Genomic DNA, 23,110 nt, shown 5'->3' with positions numbered 1-23,110 from the left:
TACCCGCCGGCAGATTTAATCCACAAGGGTTTCACGAGCGAGTAGTGAGTGACGTACGTGCGCTTATTCTTAATACATTGTAAAAAAATATTCGCTATGGAAAGAAGAAAAAATACGCTTGTGGTGCGCTAGATGGCGACACAGTAGCTTCTTGTTGTCAGCCCTATCGCATCGGCACAGCAGTGACAGCGCCGATCATTCACAGGTATGTAAACGAAACGGTGCTCGACTCAGAGACAAGCTATACACCATATTGTTGACGATATTGAATGAGACATTTTTCTTGCCTAGTGAAGTGGTGATTGATTGATTAGGCAATAGACAAACTTTTTATGAGCTCTGCTCCTTCGCGCGCTCCGATAAGCTGCGTGTTCACACTAAGATCTGCGAGCGCGTGAGTACACTATAACGTGCTATAATATAATCCTTTAAATACACATTTATGGCACACTAGGGCCTAATGGCCTAGTGATTAGGCCAGCGTTTCTTAACCTTTTTTTGTCCACGGAGCCTTTAGGAAATCCAGCAGTCAGCACATTTTTAGGACCCCTTAAGCTTTTTAAGCAGCAGATTTACGAGACTTATGGTGGCATTTATTTATGATTGTTAAATGGTCCATAGATAAGGCTGCAGACTTGACTTGATGTCCTATGTCCCCTAGATGGGACAAAGGTGTTCACAACAGTCCTCCATCGCGTTAGATCTTGAGCTTCGCGTTTGATCTCGCTCCAAGTCTTACCGATTTTCTTCGCCTCGTCTGCTACAGTGTGAAACAACCTCGCTGCTATGAAGACATGAAGTACAAGGATAGTATAGCCCCGATAAAATGTTGTGTGTGAAATCTACTATATAAAAATAAGTCGGGTTTTCCTCCCTGACGCTATAACTCCAGAACGCACGAACCGATTTCCACGGTTTTGCATTCGTTGGAAAGGTCTCGGGCTCCGTGAGGTTTATAGCAAAGAAAATTCGGGAAAAGGGGGTAAAACGGGATCCACGCGTACGAAGTCGCGGGCGGTCGCTAGTAAAATTATATTTTCCGTCTTCAGGAGGACCCCACCGTAGACATGACCAACGAGTCGACCGCGAAGCGCGAGAACAGCTCTGAAGTGATGTCCGGCATGGTCCGGACCACCCACCGCGAGTCCGGACACCTGGTGTTCACGCCCAGCGGTGACGTCATGCTGCCGCCGCGCGCCAACAGCCTGCTGCTCAACTCCTCGCTGGAGCCGGCGCGCGAGCTGCCGGGCGAGCTGGTGAGTGTCGCGTGACGTCACCCGCCGCGTGACGTCACCCGCCGCCGCGCGCCAACAGCCTGCTGCTCAACTCCTCGCTGGAGCCGGCGCGCGAGCTGCCGGGCGAGCTGGTGAGTGTCGCGTGACGTCACCCGCCGCGTGACGTCACCCGCCGCCGCGCGCCAACAGCCTGCTGCTCAACTCCTCGCTGGAGCCGGCGCGCGAGCTGCCGGGCGAGCTGGTGAGTGTCGCGTGACGTCACCCGCCGCGTGACGTCACCCGCCGCCGCGCGCCAACAGCCTGCTGCTCAACTCCTCGCTGGAGCCCGGAGAGCTGATGAGTGTAGTGTAGCCCGCGTGACGTCACCCGCCGCGTGCGCAGCCGCGTGACGTCACCCGCCGCGTGACGTCAACCGCCGCCGCGCGCCAACAGCCTGCTGCTCAATTCCTCGCTGGAGCCGGCGAGCTGATGAGTTTAGTTTAGCCCGTATGACGTCAGCCGCCGTGTGTAGTGTAGCCCGTGTGACGTCACGCTGCCTCCGCGTGTGATGTTGCCCCACCATGTTTACGTGTAGCGCCGCTGTGCATACGTGTAGTTCTTTCCACCTCCTGTGCGTGAAACCTTGCTGGAAAATTCACGAACGTGTCTCACAGCGTTGTTTCATTGTTTAAGGTTCTACCAATTTGTAATCTACCACTCGAAATATCCTTGTAATTATCTCCAACGATGTTAAACTGCATCTCACTTAACATCAGGTGCGATTGCGGTCAAATACCTGTCTTGTTCTGTACAAAAAAGCGGCTTTAACAAGAAAACAAGCCTATAACCTTATGTTTATTATCACACAGGTCCTTGTTCTGTAAAAAAAGTGGCTTAACAAGAGAACAAGCCCATAACCTTATATTTATTATCCCAGGTGGACCCGCCGCGGCGCGGTCGTGGCCGGCCGCGCAAGACGCCGCTGCCGCTGACGCCCAAGATCAAGAAGAAGCGCGGCCGCCCGCCCAAGACTTCGCTCGGTGAGTGTGGAGTTCGTATACAACGACATACATATTACGTTATTTGTTTGTTTTGTAGAATAACGCACGTATTCACAAACGATGCTTACTTAAGTGAAGCAGCAAATCGATCGCACAGCGTTGAATAGAGCTCTGATTGGTACGTGTCACCCTGTGGGACCTCATAGTCACGATTGTGAATACGGGCGTAAATGATGCAGGGATTGACTTTAATTAAATAATTTTGACATAATTATTCCAGCAGCGTAATCGATATCTCAAATTCTAAGTACATGTTCGAAAATACTCTTGTAAATTGTAACTGCTTCGCTATTGCGCGATTGAATTTATAATTCGTTCGTTCGTTCGTTTCAGCCAAATGACGTCCACTGCTGGACAAAGGCCTCCCCCAAGGTTTTCCACAATGAACGGTCCTGCGCTGCCCGCATCCAGGCTCTTCCCGCGACCTTTACCAGATCGTCGGTCCACCTAGTAGGAGGCCTGCCCACGCTACGTTTTCCAGCCCGTGGTCGCCACTCGAGAACTTTCCTGCCCCAACGGCCATCGTCTCTACGAGCTATGTGCCCCACCCACTGCCACTTGATTTTAGCAATTCTGCGAGCTATGTCGGTTACTTTGGTTCTCCTACGGATCTCCTCATTTCTGATTCGATCACGCAGGGAAACTCCGAGCATAGCCCGCTCCATCGCCCTTTGGGTGACCTTGAGCCTTCTTATGAGGCCCATAGTAAGCGACCACGTTTCGGATCCATATGTCAACACTGGCAACACACACTGCTCGAAGACTTTCGTCTTGAGACACTGCGGTATTTCGGACATGAGTATATGGCGAAGCTTCCCGAACGCTGCCCATCCGAGTTGGATTCGACGATTGACCTCTTTCTCGAAGTTGGACCTACCTAACTGGACTGTTTGTCCCAGGTATACATAATTGTCGACAACTTCGAGTGTAGAGTCTCCAACCTTCAGAGGAGTGGGTGCAACACGGACATTAGACATGATTTTTGTCTTGTCCATGTTCATTCTGAGGCCCACTTGTTGAGAGGCTCTACTGAGGCCATCGAGCATTGTGCCTAGATCCTCCAAGGTCTCAGCCATGACTACGATATCGTCCGCGAATCGAAGGTGGGTGATGTACTCGCCGTTGATATTTATGCCAAATCCGTTCCAGTCCAGAAGCTTGAAGACATCTTCCAGGGCGGTGGTAAACAGTTTTGGAGATATGACGTCTCCCTGTCTTACCCCTCGCTGCAACTGGATAGGTTTCGAATCCCGATCCTGGAGGCGGACCGACATTGTGTTTATAATTGCGAGGAAAGAAAAATGATTACATGCTTCGGAGGGGAGGTTAACCCCGACGGCCTCACTGAGCCGTCAAGATGACTTGTGGTTATTTTCGTATTGTCTATAATTATTAAGGTTCATTCTGAAAAGTCGCACATAGTTTACAGACAAATTTGTTCAAAAAACCTACCTTTAGGCTAGAACCAATATTGGTTCTTTACAAACACATCCCTCGCCGTATCCTCGAACTTCTCTGGTGGAAACGCAACGTCTTATTTACAAACAAAAGCGATCCCAACCCACAACAATTTAAGGTCCAATTTCTCAACTACCCCCAACCCTTCCAGACATGGAGGGCTGTCCTATTTACAAACGAAAGTGGTCCGAAAAGACACCAACTTAAAGTCCAATTTCCCAAATCATACATCTAATTCCAGACATGGAGTTACAAACAAAAGTGGTCCCAACCCACAACAATTTAAGGTTCCTTTTCTCATCTACCTCCAACTTCCAGACATGGAGGGCTGCGTGCTGACCAGCGGTACCGTGATGGGTCCGAGCCCGCAGCAGGCGCCGCAGCCCGTCGCGCACATGACGCCGTCCGGCCAGCAGCTCATGCTCAAGCGCAAGCGCGGCCGCCCGCCCAAGAACTACCTTATGCCGCGCCCTGGTAAGTGCCTTAACGATGTGACTGCAGCCGCTGTAGTGAAATACCCAGCCAGTAGTTTAAATAGTAGGAAATTCATACCCAAGAGAAGCGCGGCCGCCCGCCCAAGAACTACCTTATGCCGCGCCCTGGTAAGCGACGTTACTGAACCAACATAGTATGTCCATGACCTAACTGTAATAAGCTAGCAATAAAATAAACCATGTGACATCACCGAGCTAGCATAAAACTAAAACACCCATAATGTAGTCTATACAGCTCATGTTTAAAAGAAGCGCGGCCACCCGCCCAAGAACTACCTTATGCCGCGCCCTGGTGAGTGCCTTTATGACGTCACAATGCGCAGTTAAATCCAAGTCATCAACAAATTCATTTAATAGTTAGTTCATGCTCAAGCGCAAGCGCGGCCGCCCGCCCAAGAATTACCTTATGCCGCGCCCAGGTAAACGACGTTACTGAACCAGCCTAAAAACACAAGCTAGTCTGTAGTATGACAGTTCATGCTCAAAAGAAGCGCAGTAGCATCAGTGTAGTTCATACAGCTCATGCTCAAGCGCAAGCGCGGCCGCCCGCCCAAGAACTACCTTATGCCGCGCCCTGGTAAGTGCTTCCATGACGTGACTGCAGCCGCTGTAGTGAAATACCTGCCGCGCCCTGGTAAGTAAGATGTGAGCCTAGATGACATCACTGCGGCCGCTTAGTTTCGAAGCAGCAGTAAAAACAAAAGCCAGCTCAAAAACTGTATGAAGTTCATGTTCAAGCGCAAGCGCGGCCGCCCGCCCAAGAACTACCTTATGCCGCGCCCTGGTAAGCGACGTTAATTTATTTTGTTTTATTTATTAGGGACAACAAACAATTGTACAAACAGATTTAACAAAATGTCTTACAGATACATGTCTTACAGTTACTGAATCAAAACAAAAACACAAGCTAGTCTGTAGTATGTGACTTAGTCAATACAACTCATGTTAACAACAAGAACTATCTTCGCCCTGGTAAGTTAAGATGTGAGCCTACAAGACGTCACTGCGGCCGCTTAGTTTCGAAGCAGCAGTAAAAACAAAAGCCAGCTCAAAAACTGTATGAAGTTCATGCTCAAGCGCAAGCGCGGCCGCCCGCCCAAGAACTACCTTATGCCGCGCCCTGGTAAGTGCCTTCATGACGTCACAATGCGCGGTTAAATCCAAGTCATCAACAAAACTCGGCACACTTACTTAGGTCATTTAATAGTTAGTTCATGCTCAAGTGAAGCTCGGCCGCCCGCCCAAGAACTACCTTATGCCGCACCCTGGTGTCTCCATGACCTAACTATAATGAGCTAGCAATAAAGTAAACCGTGTGACATCACCGAGCTAGCATAAAAACAAAAACACTTATAATGTAGCTCAGCAAAGAAGCGCGGCCGCCCGCCTGGCTTCGATGACGTGACTGCGGTTACTGTAATGTAACACCGAGTCAGTAGCACAGACAACTTAGTTCATATAGTTATCTATACTCAAGCGAAGCGCGGCCGCCCGCCCAAGAACTACCTTATGCCGCGCCCTGGTGAGTACCTTAATGACGAGAATGTGGCCACTGTAATTTAACACCGAGTCAGTAGCACAGACTACTTGGTTCATATTCATGCTCAAGCGAAGCGTGGCCGCCCGCCCAAGAACTACCTTATGCCGCGCCCTGGTAAGTAAGATGTAAGCCTAGATGACGTCACTGCGGCCGCTTAGTTTGAAGCAGCAGTAAAAACAAAAGCCAGCACAAAAAAGTGTATGTAGTTCATGTTCAAGCGAAGCGCGGCCGCCCGCCCAAGAACTACCTTATGCCGCGCCCTGGTGAGTGCCTTAACGACGAGAATGCGGCCACTGTAATTTAACACCGAGTCAGCACAGACTACTTGGTTCATATTCATGCTCAAGCGAAGCGTGGCCGCCCGCCCAAGAACTACCTTATGCCGCGCCCTGGTAAGTAAGATGTGAGCCTAGATGACGTCACTGCGGCCGCTTAGTTTCGAAGCAGCAGTAAAAACAAAAGCCAGCTCAAAAACTGTATGAAGTTCATGCTCAAGCGAAGCGCGGCCGCCCGCCCAAGAACTACCTTATGCCGCGCCCTGGTAAGTGCTTCCATGACGTCACAATGCGCGGTTAAATCCAAGCCATCAACAAATTCATTTAATAGTTAGTTCATGCTCAAGCGAAGCGCGGTCGCCCGCCCAAGAACTACCTTATGCCGCGCCCTGGTAAGTGCTTCCATGACGTCACAATGCGCGGTTAAATCCAAGTCATCAACAAAACTCGGCACACTTACTTAGGTCATTTAATAGTTAGTTCATGCTCAAGCGAAGCGCGGCCGCCCGCCCAAGAACTACCTTATGCCGCGCCCTGGTAAGTGCTTAGATGACGTCACTGTAACGAGCCAGCAATAAAAACAAAAGCTAGCATATTTGACAGTTCATAAGCGCAGTAGCATCAGTGTAGACATGCAGCTAATGTTCAAGCGAAGCGCGGCCGCCCGCCCAAGAACTACCTTATGCCGCGCCCTGGTGAGTGCTTCGATGATGTGACTGCGGCCACTGTAATTTAACACCGAGTCAGTAGCACAGACTACTTGGTTCATATTCATGCTCAAGCGAAGCGTGGCCGCCCGCCCAAGAACTATCTTGGCCCTGGTAAGTTAAGATGTGAGCCTAGATGACGTCACTGCGGCCGCTTAGTTTCGAAGCAGCAGTAAAAACAAAAGCCAGCTCAAAATTTGTATGAAGTTCATGTTCAAGCGAAGCGCGGCCGCCCGCCCAAGAACTACCTTATGCCGCGCCCTGGTGAGTGTGTCCATGACCTAACTATAATGAGCTAGCAATAAAAGAAACCGCGTGACATCACCGAGCTAGCATAAACACAAAAACACTTATAATGTAGCTCAGCAAAGAAGCGCGGCCGCCCGCCTGGCTTCGATGACGTGACTGCGGTTACTGTAATGTAACACCGAGTCAGTAGTACAGACAACTTAGTTCATATAGTTATCCATACTCAAGCGAAGCGCGGCCGCCCGCCCAAGAACTACCTTATGCCGCGCCCTGGTAAGTTTAGTTGTAAGCCTAGATGACGTCACTGCGGCGCCAGCAAAAACAAAAGCCAGCACACTTACTTAGGTCATTCATGCTGAAACGAAGAGCGCCCGCCCAAGAACTACTTCATGCCGCGCCCTCCTTAGTCTACATGTCACTCATCCAGCATAAAAATATATCTGGAAGTCAGTAGCACGATAGACGTAATTCAAACAGCTCATGGTTAGCCAGCAACAAAAACAAAAACTAGTAGCATTATTACTACGAAGCGAAGCGCGGCCGCCCGCCCAAGTATTACCTCATGCCGCGCTCTGGTGACTGCCTAAATATCACTGCGGCTGCAGTATTGTAATAACATGCCAGCAGTAAAAACAAAAGCCATCACACATGGTTCGTACATTTTAAGTTCAATCGAAGCGCATTGGTTGACGATAGTATATTATTTTTTAAGCGACTCAGACCCTTTAATGCTGAACAGTGCAAAATATTGGTGTTACGCTGATAAAGCAATCTAAAGCTTTGTACGTGCAGAATTTTACGAAGTTTAAAAGAAGTTTAGAATACCTACTTTATTTTACGTGACTACGAAATATTTTAATGCTCCTTTTTTATTCAAAGTGTCGTCCCAACTATCGCACAATGCCCATGCGTTTGACACTTCAATTTATCACATAAATTAGACCATGAGCGTTGTTACAATGCATTCAATGCTGGCATCTAAATTATGATCAGACTGAGTCATCCTTAAAAGTATGTTAGTGATTCACAATTCAAAGAAGTACTTTGCTATAATGCTTATACACTCATGTTGTTGTACATTTTTTTCTTTCATTGTGTGTTTTACGCATTTTTTATTTTGCCTTGGCTTCGTCGCCTCGCTAGGTTTGTTCTGTATTTTTTGCACTTTTTTTTGCTTTGTCAATAGTTGTAAGCAATGTTGGCCTAATGATCGTACTCATAATTATACAGGGTGGAAACGATAAGTGATTTCACTCGATTATTATTAAACTATACAAGATATCTAAAAACAGGTTACTGATTCTGAAAGTACTTCACGAGCTCTATCAAACAGTATCAATATTAGGTTACAGAATAAACTGGATCAATCCGAAAATTAAATGTTTCTAGCTTTTTGGCAATGATTGCCAAATATCTGTTTAGGTTTATAAAAGTGTTTTGTTCCCGTTCCCGTTCCCAAATCCCGTAATAGTGATAATTTATATTGAACAAATTCCTTAGAAGCTTTATGTGGCGTATTTTGCACTTTGTGTAGGACTAGAGATTTCATAGGCTTTAACTCGTCTCATCGGAAAATGTTTATTTCTTCTGACAGTTCTTTAGACAGCATTGCTTACATTTTTTAGTATTCCTAAACCGTCTATAGAATCAAAATAGTAAGACACGGGTCTTAACGCAGACTGTGTCGACCACGGCTGCAGCATTGCAGCCGAAACGTCAAGCCGTGAGTACATAATGTAACTCATTAATAAACGTCGCGTTAAGACCCGTGTCTTACTATTTTAATTGAAATGGAACGCGAAAGTTTAAAAACGTCTATAGAATCAACGCAGAAAATACAGAATACATCTAGACTCCCTTGGTGATTGCCCCTCTAACAGGCAAGTCTGTTGTTCAGGTGTGGACATGCAAATACCGATGCAGTACGGGCTCGTCGACCTGGCCAAGTGTTGTTAGTATACCCATTGGACATTGCATGAACTAAAATTGTATAATCGAAAACGGGGGATAGACGTACTAATCGGTATTAAAACTTTGTTACTGTAGCTAAAATGCACTTTGGATTTGGCTCGCGGAAGAATTTTGCACCTAATAAGGCCCAGTTTGCACCTAATAAGGCCCTGTTTCCACCTACTAAGGCCCGGTGTCCACCTACTAAGGCTTAGTTTCCACCTAATAAGGTCCAGTTTCCACCAAGTCGGAGCGGAGAAAAGTTTTGACGCCCGTATTCACAAACGATACTTGCACAGCGTTGAATAGAGCTTTGTGATTGGTTCGTGTCACCCTGTGCGTCCACGCGCATTGTGAGACCTCATAGTAATGTATGTGAATACGGGCGTGAATCACCAATCAGTGAAATCTGATTGGATATTCAAAACATTTCTCTGCTCCGCTCCGCTTTGGTGGAAACCGGGTCTAACCTGGTTGTCTTTAATGTTTCCGACGGTACAGAAGTTACCGCTAGCCATTTCTTTTGTGTCGCCCTATGGATATGCTTTCTACATAGTTATGTATTATGCTTACTCTCTGTCGCTTTCTCAAATCCGTAACTCAAAATCTAAAGCGGGTCTTTCATTACTTGTAATGACGTTTAGCCTTACAAATCGTGTGCACTAAGTTCATCTAGCTTAACACCCGAGTGTCGTTAATGCAATACCCCTAGTATTGTTTATATTAAACGACACTGGCTTGATACACGGGAAATATAAAATCAATATGTCTCTATCAACTCAACATCATAATTTCATGACTACATTCAGGATCGCAAGGAAAATGTAAAATTAAGGCACTATTGACATGACATGTGTTTAAAATACAGACTGATGTGTGCCTTTAAGTAGCTCATACGTGCGAACGAAGCATATTATGTGACAAGTAAACCTGAAAAGGATGGAATAAAAACTCCTTCCCTTTGTCCATGCTATTCTTCTAACCTCTTCTTATTTATCATCAAAATTTTGACAGTGGGTCTTCAACAGAATTTATATAAATTGCTTCATATGTTCATTTGAAAAGATCCAAATAATAACACTTTTGCTATCTATCGCTCTCACGCTGGCTTTGCTCTAAATATATCTGCCAATATTAAACTAACAAATACTCAAAGCATTAAGTAATTACTAAATCAAGCCTGACAATAAGAAAACTTGTAAATTAACCAATTTAGTAATCAAATGTACTCTGGAAAAGTATATAAATGGTTATATTAATTTAAGTTGTCATCTGTCTTTAAAATTACTTGCTTAAGCCATTAGAAGTGGTCTGCTACCTCAATCAAATCAATGAGTAATTGAAACACTTCTCCAAAAATCCGTTATTATTAAAAAAAAAAACGGACTCATTATAAATAATTAATATTTTGAGTGCATTTTGTATTAATCACATCTTTTAGTTTTATAGCGTCGTTAAATTCGTTCCAGTGAGACTAATTGAACTAAAAGCATTTACGTTGTATTTGGGGGCAATTCCAGCACAAACAGATGACAGCTTCTAAAGCCTGGTCCGGGAGCACGTAGAATTTTGTCCAATGACCCCAAGCTACCCATCCTTATCGCTCGCCCGTAATTATGTTGCTGTCGCGCTCGCACACTCACTGCGTGCGCCCGTCGCATAGTCGCGATAGCAATATAATTACACGCGAGCGATAAGGATGGGTAGCTTAGGGTCATTGGACAAAATTCTACGTGCTCACGGACCAGGCTTTACCGGGGTAATTTTACCCCATCCTCAAATTGACCTTAATAAATTCCAGATGGACGTCCGAATGAGAATTACAACGCGACCAACCTGCCCTTCGGAGACTTCTCTTACCTGACCGAGATGATTTACAACCCGCTGTCGTACAACTACGGGGTCACCAGTGTTGACCCCGACCGGAACGTTGACCCCGACCAGACCATGACCTCCGAGACCTCGCATGACCGCACTATCGATGTTTCCGATTCCTCCTCCGAAGATGATGACAGCACTAAGGTTGGTTACGTTTTCGTTATGAATTTTGCTTCTTGAGTTCGTTCGTTTCAGCCAAATGACGTCCACTGCTGGACAAAGACCAGGGCTTAGTGAGTTTACATCAAACGTCGTCACTATATAGCGAGCGCGTTAAAAAATATATGAAGATTTTACTTCTTTCCACTAGGGGCAGTACAATCCGTCATACAAATGTCACTTTTTTACGCAGTCGACATTGAATGCGTTTGACGTAAACACACTATTCCCTCAGGTATTTTCCGCGACCTTCTTGAGTACCTACTCAGGTACTTCTTGAGTATGACAATATAGTCCTACATTTGCATCTGGTAAATGAGAGTAGTGTTGCTGTATTGGAGACAAAGACCAGATGATGTAAAGTTTGTATCGAGTTGATTCTGTAATTCTCCATTCACACTAGATAACGTCTCACAAACAAAACTGATTGACTGTACTATTGAACGCAGAACAGTCATATTTATGGTATCCCTTCATCCCCATGTTTCATACAAAACAGTGGATGTAAAACTCATTTATTTAAGCAAGTAGGCCCTTTTACACGTCACATCATTAACCCTACCACTGCTTCAAGACAATAAATGGGCCAGTGCTGAGAAGAAGCAGCGCAAGAAAATTGTGTAAATGGTGTTCAAACCCGATTCTCCCATAATTTTGTAAGACAAGCTGTGAAGCGTTTTATTGCCAACTAACAATAATAACAGAACTTATGTCTTCTAATTTATTTAATGGTGTCCAATTTATTAACGATCGTGTTCCACATTTTAGTCGGCCGTTTGGTGTAGTGGTTCGAAACCGACTACTATTCCAGAGGTTGCGGGTTCAATTCCCGCACAGTACAAACATTTGTGTGCATGAACATATTTGTTTGTATTGGACTGGGTGTTTTCTATGATGTATGTATGTAAAGAAAAACTATTTAAGTACGTTTATATCCGTTGTCTAGTACCCATAGTACAAGCTTTGCTTAGTTTGGGACTAGAAGCGCAGTGTAAAATGTCCAAGGATATTTATTTATTTTTTTATTTATATCCCGCAGGTTGAGCCAGAAGAGAACGTGCCCCCAGTTGCAATGGAGACCCAAATCATGACCGTCGGCGACTGCCAGATCGTGAAGCTGCCTCCCTCCACCGAGGAGAAAGAAGACAAGTCCGAACAAGTCCAAGAGGCACCCGCTCCGCAAGCCCCAAGCGCGGTAACCATTACGCCCATAACTACTGTTGGGGATTGCACCATCCGCCCCGTCGAGAACACATAATACGACTGGGTCATCGTCTACCCCGTGTGCTACCCGTAAAGTTAATACCGCGGAATAGAGCAAGAACTGAGCGAGATGTCACTAGCAACACTGAGATAAAAAGAATATTGACAACTTACAAGTATTCGGCCAATGGTACAAATTTCCAGGCCAGGAAGGATTCAAAAAAAAAAAAAAAGAGTTGCGAGATGCGGCGTAACAGGAGGGCTACTCTGAAACGCTGTTTACGTAGTTTCGGATCTATCTGTCACCGTCGCTCATGCAGGCATCTCGCTTTGCGTGAGAGGGATAGCAACATTCGAAACTTCGGATTACGTTTTTCAAAGTAACCCCGCAGAACTGTTTTTTGCAACTATTTGACAGTTCGTTAGCACTTATTGGCACGCTAAAAATTTTAACTCTGAGATTTACCTGAGTGAAATCATGGATCTTTATGAAAAATAGTGCTTTAGAAACGTGACTGGTTCAGTCAGTGATTCGTTATTGTACAAAACAATGAATTAATCCTGACACACAAATGACATCCAATGACATCTTTGAATCGGTTTCGTTTGACACATCGTGGTTGTTGCTCTATTCTAAAGGAATGTTAACTTTATGGTGTTACCAGCACTTCGCCCGAGCGGTACAGGCTGTGAAGACTTCAGGTATTTTGATGGAACTTTGATGGTTATTCAAACTTGAATGCTTTTTAACGGCGTGAAATTGTTTACTGGCTAGGAAATCGTACTCGTGGTCGCATGAGACCGCAGAACAGTTGATTTCTATTGATCGCTGGTACTTGAAGGATTGATGTACTTTTATTATACTATCAAAGTATGCCAATATATCACCACAGCCTGTAGTTCTTTCCTAATCTTATGTATTTCCGCATAAAAAGCACATTTTGGTGCTGACACGCTCGGGCCCGCGGGGTAGACATTCGGCGGCGGCGCGAACATTCGCCGCGCGCCGTATTTTAACAAGTATTATTGTGGTAGCATTCATAAGCTGTGGATAAGCTGTCACAATGTGATGAGAGTATAGATTCATGCTGGATTTGAAGGTTGGTGTATGCCTTTTAATCGGGTGGATATCTACAATGGCCTTGTATGTGTTGCTGTACTTTCTTGGTGTTAGAATGTCTTCCGAATCGACGAGTCGCAAGGTTGAAATGCTACTACAATGATCGTAATTTTACATCGCTTTAACGTTTGAAGTATTTCAAGTGACTGTCGAAATATGCATTTAGATTGGTGGTAAAATAATTTATTTTAATGGGAAACTTATGTAACATAATGCCATAAGCTTTACATGTTTAACAGTGATACTCAGTGGTAACGATTTGTATGAACAAATGAAATGTCACAATTTTAAGCAATGTTCTATGTGTGAATTTGTACTGGGATACAGTTTTAATGCCAAGACGTTTTCCTTGGGAGTATCTAGTATGGTCGACCTGCCAAATGATCTCAACACTTACGCGTAGACCGAAAAGGACATAGGACGGATTCATCACAAGATTTCATTAAATTATATGCATTTAACATTAAAACATTTAAAACCTATATGCTGGTGTTGTGACCTACAATATTAATACATCAGTGCCGCCGCACGGTCGTATCCGACCCCAGAACTTGTCTCGCCTGACCTTGAACTATTATGGTGTACACGAGTCTTCAGACAAGGTGACACGGTCCACGGGCAGTCCACCGACTCGTGCGGTCAGCACCTTTTAGCCAACAGCTCACTGGCGATTTTCACGTAGAACATTGTGAGCCATAGTCATATAAAAATAGAAGTGTAATATTTTGCGAATATCTACATAGAGGCAGCATATTTACGACGTTGATGTAACGATCAAACATACATATTTAGGTACGCAAGTATATTAATCAATAATAAATAATCATGTATGCACTATAACGAGTCTTCTTCGCGGTCTGTATGTCTACTAGTGAATGCACGCAACTCTGTTACGAGTTGCATAAGAAAATCATGCATGTGCATTGGATACAGCGGTCAATCTTTCGAGCTGTATGCCCACTGGTATTAATTGTGTAACATACAGACTGATTTCTTCTATTTCATTCAGATACACTGTCCAAAAATATTGTCCTATCCGCAGACTCTCGGTCGATGTATTGGATCTGATTATTATTATGCTAAGAGTTTCTGCCTTGTATTCATGTAGTGATATTTTTGTATGGTGTATCGTGTCGATGTAACAAGCATCTGATTGGCTGTCTATTACGTTAAGTTCAAATTATTTTTATAGTTAGTACGACATTGATGTGTAGTGTGAGCACACGCTATTTCGCCTTTCCATGTTCTTACTTTATCAATCTCTGTGAATACTAGATCGTAGCATGTAGTGTCTTAGATAAAACTTAATATTCTAAATATTATAAACTCGGCAACACCACACGAACAAGTGATACGACGTAAGCTACTTATTTTTAGCAGAACATAATTATGTCATTCTGTGTACTAACATATTATATTTCTCTAAATCATTTTGCCTGTAAGCAATGATTAACGTATCGTAGTGTTATATTATATACATATTATAATATTATGAATAACGCAATATATAATATAAACCCCAAGGTCTGACAGCTACTTTGCCATTCGGAGAGGCTGTGAAACAGCCAGAATCGGCAACTTTATTCATTTGTATGAAGCCATTTAGTTCCTTACGTTTATTTTAATCATTTTAAATCAATGTCTTGTTAAGTTGTGCGTGCTATTACGCGAATGTCTCCTTTGCTATACTGTAATCTTTTTTGAAGTATTACATGATTTACGCTACTGTTTCATTTCTTTATATCTGTACAGTAGAATAGTTCCTAACTTGTAATCGATACAAATATAACCCTTTACATAATACATAGCGTAGCGATGACGTAAATTAATTTCTCCTTCGATCGTTTAGAATTAAGACTTATTTTTTATATAATTCGATCAAATTTTAGTAATTTTTAGTGTTTCACTATTAGTGATATCGATTCGAATTGTTTTAAGGTTGATTTACGTTTATATTTGTCGTATTTTAATAGAAGACTGCTCGGATTTGTTTTCTATTGTTTTTGTGTCTATAGACAAAGCAATTTCGCTCGTAATTCTACAGTTTCTAATTCAAGGCAGTAAATTGTCTTTGGTAATATCACTTTCTATCCTCATCAGCTAAAATTCCCTTTCGGAGATTCCTATTGGTCCAACCATTTCTCTTTGTATTAAAAATTGAAGAATATAATAGCATGTTTAATGTGATCTTTCAACACACTGATAAAATAGATGGCGCACAAGCACATCACGTGACTTGTCGATCGCTTATGTCACATTTGTTGACGATTCGAAAGCGAACGTTGCTTTGTCTACAGACGTTTTCGCTTGAAGGGTGTCGTTGTTTGAGGCCTTCAGAGGCATCCGATGGGTCATGAGTCTCACACGGCAAGCTAAGCTTATTGAGAATTATTTAATATAGGAATCTGTATTTTTATAATGATACTAAGCTAAGTTTACGACTACAATATAACAGTTACTCCGTATATTAATGTAGTGACCATGTATATCCCACGTCGTAGTTTTAGAGTACGTGCCGAGTTATTTTTGTCGTTCTATTATTGGCTCTGCGTTGTCGTTAAGTTTATGTTAGTTTGCGTTTGTTCGAGCCAGTACTAGCACACTTAAACCTCAATAAATCGAATGCTTCCAGATTTTTTGATAATATCTATGTAATGTATCAAACACACGACAGTAACTTAGGTATAGATCCTTTATCATCAAATTGCAATATAGCGTAAGTGTAGTTTGTAACAAAATTAGGTGTGCTATTATTGGCATGAGAACTTGTCTGGTTGTTTATCAGTACTAAGTTTTGCTCCGGATTGTTGGACGAATGATGTCGATCGCTGAATAGTTGCATTTATATTTAATTTGTATGTAATTTTGTCACAGCGGTGGAATAGGAGGCGGCGCGAGTTGACAACATCGATTGAGTACGCGGCAAATAATTTATTGTCTGTATGCATGTATGAATGGCCCTTTTATTAAACTGATGTGGCAAACATAGAAACAACTTAGATTAAGGGCAAGTAAGAAACAGTATAAGGCTCCACAAATCATACTTATTTGTCCTCCTAATACGTGTGTAAGAAATCGCCTACAGCTATACGTTGGTAATCAAAACGCATGTTCAAGAAACAATCTTCCATTATTGATCACATCCTTGATCTAAGTATGTTTCTATGTCAATAACTAAATTATTTAAGTAATCATCATTTTATCTTATATTATTTATGTGAGACGTCGGCCGGACAGTTGTCTTCGCATGTTTGGCGATAGTTTAGTTATAATAATTTTGTCGAACGATTTTAATTCCTGTATTGTGAAATGTTTATTCATTTTACGTTGTGATCATGTGAGTGCAAAATTTTTATTATTTTATCCAGTTTCGTTGACGGTTCGTCAATTTAAGGGCAGCAGAAATAATAGTGTTTCGTTCTGCATAGTCCAAGAGCAGTATTTTTTAGATGTAATCTTTATTATTATGAACTTTTTTATTATTTTAACATTTGAAATTCGATCGTTAGTTAATTTCTAACAATAAAATATTTAATAAAGAAATCACAAAATTTTATTCGTCTTTCACTTCCAATGAAACCAAGAAATTACCACAATAACTATTTATTTCATATAAATATAAATTTATTTTTGGATGACAACACTTTAGTATTGTTAGATTACGGCTAGCTAATGACTAATTATTACGAGATAGGCTTATCGACTGAGACCCCAGCTTAGGTGCCGGGCGGGGGCGGCGGGGCCCCGGTGCCCCACTGGGGGGCCCAGCCCAGGGGCAGCGGGGGACGCGCGCCGACGTACAGGGCCGGACCCAGGAAGGGCGGCGGCGTGTGCGGATTGAAAGGCGGCGGGAACAGAGGCGGGCCCGTGAATACAGGCGGCGCGCTAAAAGGCCCGGGCCTGTAGTCGGCGCGCTCCCGCGTCTCGGGCCAAGGACGCGCGCACGTGAATCGTGGAGCCGAGTTAGGGTTGCTCCGTCTGGCCGCGAAGGGGTTTCGTCCTCTGCTGGGGCCGCTGCCGAATCTGCTGCTGGATTCTGACGGCCTGCCGCTTCGTCTTTCGGGCGGTTTGCGGTTTCTCGAAGTCTCTCCGGTGTCGGAGTCCTCCCTGTGCGCTTGCTTAGCCTCCTTTCTGGCTCGGTTCGCTTTGCGCTCCTCCTCGTCGTCGGAGTATTCGATCTGGTGGGGCGGCGGCTCCACGTCGTGCAGCCACGATGCGTCGGAGCCTTTCACTCTGGAAAAAAATACGGTTTTAGAAATCATTCGGTGCATTTTGCCGCTTGATCAGCAAGATTTAGACTTTTAACATATTTTTTTTTATTCTACTACTACAGACTAGATACTAACGTCATAAGAATTATGATTTCATACTTTACTCAACATTAAAAGCTTATTTTCAATCAAACTGACAGTTATCTTCATAAGGACTTAAATCCATTCAGCAGGTCTTACACTTTCTTTACTGAGATGTGGATTTTACTTTTATTTTCATAGGTTCTTAGATTATGAGGTCTTCGTTACACCAGCTACCACTTTATGCTCAGCGAGACAGCTGACAAACATAGATGGATTTTTGTGTTTAGTGGTCGCTTCTGTAGGTGAGAGACCCACAACTTGCCGCCTGACCACGAATATGCTAAATTCAACGCATTTTAACACTTAAAATATACATAGTCAGCAAAAATCAAACCTTTCCTTTTTGGCTTGCCTTTTAGAGTAAAAAATGCAGCGAAATGGACGTTTACCGATAGATTTCAGTGGTGGTTCGATGCTTTGTTAACCTAAAATAAAGACGTCGTCACTCACTTGAGCAGTTCAGACAGGAACACGTAGCTGGTGTGCGGTGCGCGTGGTGCATAATATACATCGGAGCCGACCGTCGCGCCGCGCGAAGCCGCGTGCGAGCGCGAGTTGAAACGCACGCAGTAGTGCGGCTCTGTCACCTGGAGATACAACGGTTATATTTAAAACGAAGAAAAATATTTGTTACTGTCTTCGAATCGCCCCCCATAGTTAAATGGCGCATTTAACACCACGTCAAAACGATAATAAAAAAGTTTCAAATAATTTAAATAGGTAATTCTTAGCTGTCCTTGAATGTAACTCTTATCCGAAAAAAATGTTAGATGCGCCTTTTTAAACTATAGGGGGCAGCATATTTGGGATGTGTCTCCACTCTCATTCTTCCTGTGGATGTTGTAAGAGACTACAAAGGTACAAATATTCTCTCCCGAGCCGTCTGGCTAGCAATAAATAACTGAAGGTGCTGCTGTGGAGATAAAAGGCTTGTTCAGGCGTTTTCTGGGTGGTTCTTATTGGGGAGGCACTGAGGCGGTAACCGTGCAGTTATCGCGCGAGTGTGAACAAGCAATGCCTTCATAATAGAGAAGAGTGGGAGTGGTCCTATTTTAGTCTGCTAAACCAACAACAAGGTGGACCGACGACCGGTAGCAGGAAGGCGCTGGATGCAGGCCGCTACCAACCGTGCGATGTAAAAGTCATTGGGGGAGGCCAATGTTCAGCAGTGGATGTCCTATGGCTGAGATGATGATGAAAACAACATGACATTTTAAGGAACAGAACTTAATTTATTTATTTAAAAAATAATCGAGTTCTACTCTCACGAATCAATGTGTAAAGATTATACAATTAACGAAGCAGGCTGAGCTAAAGCTGATGGTAAGAACTAAAAAATAGACAGCAAAAGTAGTTTATAACAAAACTATTTATTGCAGTAATTATTGCAATTAAAAATCCGTATCACGTACTGATTGATTGCATTATCTTAGTCTGAATTAGGGAAACAACAAAGATAATAAAGATCTCAAGGTTACCTTCAATCTTGTGGTTACTTTTAAAAACATTTAAGTGAGTATTATTGTAAACTAGCGGCCGCCCGCGACTTCGTACGCGTGGACTTCGTTTTACCCCCTTTGTTCGTAAAATCTGTTGTTAGATATCATGTTGATAGATGGCGTTTCACAGCTTCCCCCGCATGAATATTTATGAACGTCAAAAACAGTAATTTGTCCAGCGCTGTAGATTTTAACCAATGACTAGATGGCGCTTTTTAGACACGTCTTATTTATTTATTTATTAAAATTTATTTGTCACATATCGTCATAAATATAGCCTATATGTTAATCTGGGTTATAAACAATAATACTGTAAAGTTTCAACAAAGTAGTAGAGTAAAGCAGTAGTTTTTGCGTGAAAGAGTAACAAACATCCAGACATCCACACAAACTTTTTACATTTATTATAGTAGGATATCAAGTGAATGAAATCAAGTGGACTATGTGGTCTACTGAACTCTAGCTATTAGATACTTATTCTTATGACAACAGATTTATAATTAGTTTCAGACTTACAGGACCAAAAACATCGAAGACTTTTCCTAGTGTCTTGGCTCCACTATCCAGGAATAGAACGCTGTCCAAATCAACTGCAGGCGTGTCAGGAAATGCACGGACTATCACTAGAAATAGAAACAAATTTATTAATACAGATCGTTTCATCCACGAAGACGCGCCCCACCAATTTGTGGTCGAGGGAAGCGCGGGTTGCGGCGAGTTTGATTTGAGCAATCCGAGCGTAATAATTTAGAATCGACAATTATTTAGCGTGTACCGATAACATTCAAACATTAGCGGAAGAATAGTGGGGCGCGTATTCGTGAATGAAACGATCTATACTATGTCAATGCCTATACAAATTAGTGTAAAGAATGATCAATTAATCATCTGATAAGGTTGATGAGTATCACTAAAATTCGAAATCTAGATAAATAGGCCATTAATTCGTAATTAACATTGCATTAATTAGCTTTCAATAGAAGGTCAGATAATACATACCAGTAGAACTACTGAGTAATCAAGAAAATAATTATTCATTGGTCTGTATTCAATATACTAAACTCACGGCCGAATACTGAAACACTACTCAAATCTGTCACTCAGCTGACGGGCTCCTAAATTTAAGTATCCTTCAATTTTAAATGGTATTCTCAAACGCTACTCAACGGATTTGAAGCCGTGATCAGCTAAGCAGCTCTCAAATGTTTACATAATGGCAACATTTACCAAAAAAAGTATGTTTTCATTTACACAAATGATAACTTTACGTCTTTTATCCATTACACGCAGCATCGTTTGGTTATGTATTGTCTTTTATGGAAATATACTCAATCAACTTAACATAGAACAGTTTATTTTTAGTTTCTATTATATATAATTCTCGTTTTATCATATAAAAAAATTAATGCTTGCATTTTTATTTAATTAAAAAAATAATTTTAAATGTGATACTTTTTATTGTTGAAATCTATTAAGTGGCGATCGTGGACCGAAACGTAACCACAATTGACATTTATCATTGTTGACTGACAGAGCATCAAATTGACAAATCAACAACTCTTGGAAATGCTGCTATGCGATGTCCCCTTAATCCTCAGAAATAGGCATGTTTATGTAAAGCGATTTCATAGCAGCCATTTTGGTTGTTACTTCGTGCACTATACGATGCACAGTTGGCTGTTAGATGTGGAAGATATCACCTAGTACACGTTCATAACTTCCCGTTGCGTAGAACAGTAGGGTTATAATAAGTATTTGGTCCACTGGTTGTATGGCATTTGGTGAGGGGTTTCAAAGAGCTTCAAAATTATGAATCCAGAAACAACACCGTTTCTTTAGAGACGCGGAACCTCGCTCAGAATTGCATGTCATTATAATAATATTTTTCAATAGCGTTCAGCCTTATTGCGTTCCTGCGATTAGATCTAGGTATTTCCTCGAGGCTCGAAAGAAATGATAACGATGACACACATTATTTACCACTATTTAGGTCGTTTTAGGTATAACAATAGGATTTAAGATACCGCGCAAGCACTCTCAAATTTAACAGCTGCTTAAGACGATTTGACAGTTGTTTGAGTAATGCTTAGCGTTGAATGGCGTTTCAGTATGCGAAAATTCATTTAAGTGGCGTTTGAGTGCAACTTAATTTGAGAGGTGCTTAAAAATTGAGAACTGCTCAGATATTGTTTTGAGTATGCGAAATGTAAGTTTAGGAGCTGCTTAACTATTTGAGAAGCCGTCAAATATTTAAATGGCGTTTCAGTATTCGGCCGTAAGGCTCTTAAGGCTGGGTTGCACCATCTTACTTTGACTTTGACGAACGTCAAAAATCGGTCAAACTCCATACAAAAAGCACCGGTTATCGTTATAGTTATGGTCAAAGTTAAGTGGTGCAACTCAGCCTAAGAAATCAATTTTCTTCAAGACTTGATGCATACCTAGCCTGTCAACAATGCTAGCAATAGTCCCAATTTTGGTAGTTTCGTGCGCGGGCAGGCTGATGGCCAGATCCTCGATAGGGGGCAAGTCGTCCAACTCCAGCTCCCCCTGTACTCTGGGAGTTTCTGGCTTCTCTGTTCGGCTTACATTGTCTTCGTCACTGGAAACAATTTGTTGTAAAATTTAGATATTGTATCTCCAAGACAAAACATACTTATTCACATAAGCGTCAATGTATTTACAAGCTTTTTTATGCTCAATGGTCTACTTAAAATAAAAGCAGTCATTATGATACAGGGTTTTATTGTCTTTATCTAAATGACTAATAAGAAGTATGAAGAATTAGGTTGCTTTTAAGGCAGAGTCTGTATCGAGATATTAAAATAAACATGATCATGTTTCCCAATGTGATAAAAAGATGTTAATGATTACCCAATATTTGTGGTAATTTCAACACGTTACATGATTCACACTTCAAAGGAAGTTTAAAAACTGAATAAACAAGTGGTAATAAATGATTTATTGACATGAGTATTTGTGGAAATAGTTATTTAATTGATTTCAAATACATAATTAATATTAGATACCAAGTTTCTTCATTCACTTTCTACTTTTATTTGATTCAGCCATGCATACATAAAAAGTGCATTTAAAATAAGGTCTTGCATAATTCCAACAGTTTCATTAGTTCCTAGTTGGAGGAAAAAGTTAATTATACTTTTTCAGTTTCTGCAGAAAAAGTATTCACGAAAAGGTGTAGTTTGGGGGCCAACAGTCACAAGGTTATAGAAGTACACTGCAGTGTCCTTGAACTGGCTGACACATAACTTCAAAGAAGGGGTCAACAAAGTTGGACTTTAAAGCAAATGCGGAAGAAACTCACCCACTTGAGAGCTCTTCTACACCCTTCACGGAGTCAACGTCGCTATCACTGTCGCTCGAGTCAGAGTCGCTGTCGACATCCCTGTACTCCGTCACCTCGTACTCCACCACACCACTCTCACAGCTGTCTATTATCATATGCCTCGTGGACACATCCTCCCGATCACTGGGCCTCGACAGCGGCCCGTGAGCGCAGGCATTTATTATATTGTTCTTCATCACCATCTCACTCAACTCTGCCGCGTCCGAATCCTCATTCCCAGTATTCGACTGGGTTTCGGTATCATCCGAATCAGAATCTGAAGCACCGTACTCTGATATTAAACTTAGCGACACGTTTTTATTATTGCTTTGATCAAGGTTTTCCATTGTGACGAGTGATGCGTGAATCCGCAAGCACAGCACAACACGTGTTATTCACTTATTATCCTAAAAGTACAATATCGAAATCTAGCGTTTTTACTAATAAATAAAGACACGTTATCTAAATAATGTGCTTGAGACAAAAGAAAATAAACGTAATGAAAACGCAAACTACCACCGCAGTTGTAAAATGAATGAATGATCACAGACTTTACTCACTCACAGACACAGACAGAAAGTGACATTTTGAAAATATCAAAA

The 23,110-nt window shown here is 42.4% G+C and overlaps 3 protein-coding genes across 3 annotated transcripts in view; 2 read left to right on the top strand and 1 right to left on the bottom strand.

The window, feature by feature from the left end:
- Positions 1–4,531, top strand: part of LOC135078737 (zinc finger protein 48-like) — a 31,400-nt gene extending 26,869 nt beyond the window's left edge. Inside the window, exons 6-8 of the mRNA XM_063973295.1 lie at positions 1,050–1,256; positions 2,152–2,254; positions 4,052–4,531. Of these exons, the coding sequence (XP_063829365.1) occupies positions 1,050–1,256; positions 2,152–2,254; positions 4,052–4,362 (621 nt within the window). The 3' untranslated portion in view covers positions 4,363–4,531. The remainder of the gene's footprint in view (positions 1–1,049; positions 1,257–2,151; positions 2,255–4,051) is intronic.
- A 740-nt stretch (positions 4,532–5,271) lies between these two features.
- Positions 5,272–16,862, top strand: LOC135078736 (uncharacterized). The gene is made up of 4 exons (XM_063973294.1): positions 5,272–5,350; positions 8,896–8,949; positions 10,750–10,970; positions 12,025–16,862. Exons 1-4 carry the CDS (start codon positions 5,287–5,289, stop codon positions 12,241–12,243), a joined length of 558 nt encoding a protein of 185 aa, XP_063829364.1. The 5' UTR covers positions 5,272–5,286; the 3' UTR covers positions 12,244–16,862.
- Positions 16,863–16,895: 33 nt separating this feature from the next.
- On the bottom strand, positions 16,896–23,060 carry LOC135078735 (H/ACA ribonucleoprotein complex non-core subunit NAF1). Its single transcript, XM_063973293.1, has 5 exons — positions 22,488–23,060; positions 21,604–21,764; positions 19,679–19,785; positions 18,114–18,250; positions 16,896–17,541 (listed from the first exon to the last, which is right to left on the bottom strand). The coding sequence occupies exons 1-5, from the start codon at positions 22,853–22,855 to the stop codon at positions 17,025–17,027; spliced, it is 1,290 nt and encodes a 429-aa protein (XP_063829363.1). The 5' UTR covers positions 22,856–23,060; the 3' UTR covers positions 16,896–17,024.
- Between the last annotated feature and the right edge of the window lie 50 nt (positions 23,061–23,110).

Source organism: Ostrinia nubilalis, chromosome 15, assembly GCF_963855985.1.
Source record: "Ostrinia nubilalis chromosome 15, ilOstNubi1.1, whole genome shotgun sequence".
Classification (NCBI taxonomy): domain Eukaryota; kingdom Metazoa; phylum Arthropoda; class Insecta; order Lepidoptera; family Crambidae; genus Ostrinia; species Ostrinia nubilalis.
The sequence above is the reverse complement of the archived record's forward strand: the minus strand, read 5'-3'. Positions and strand labels throughout refer to the sequence as shown.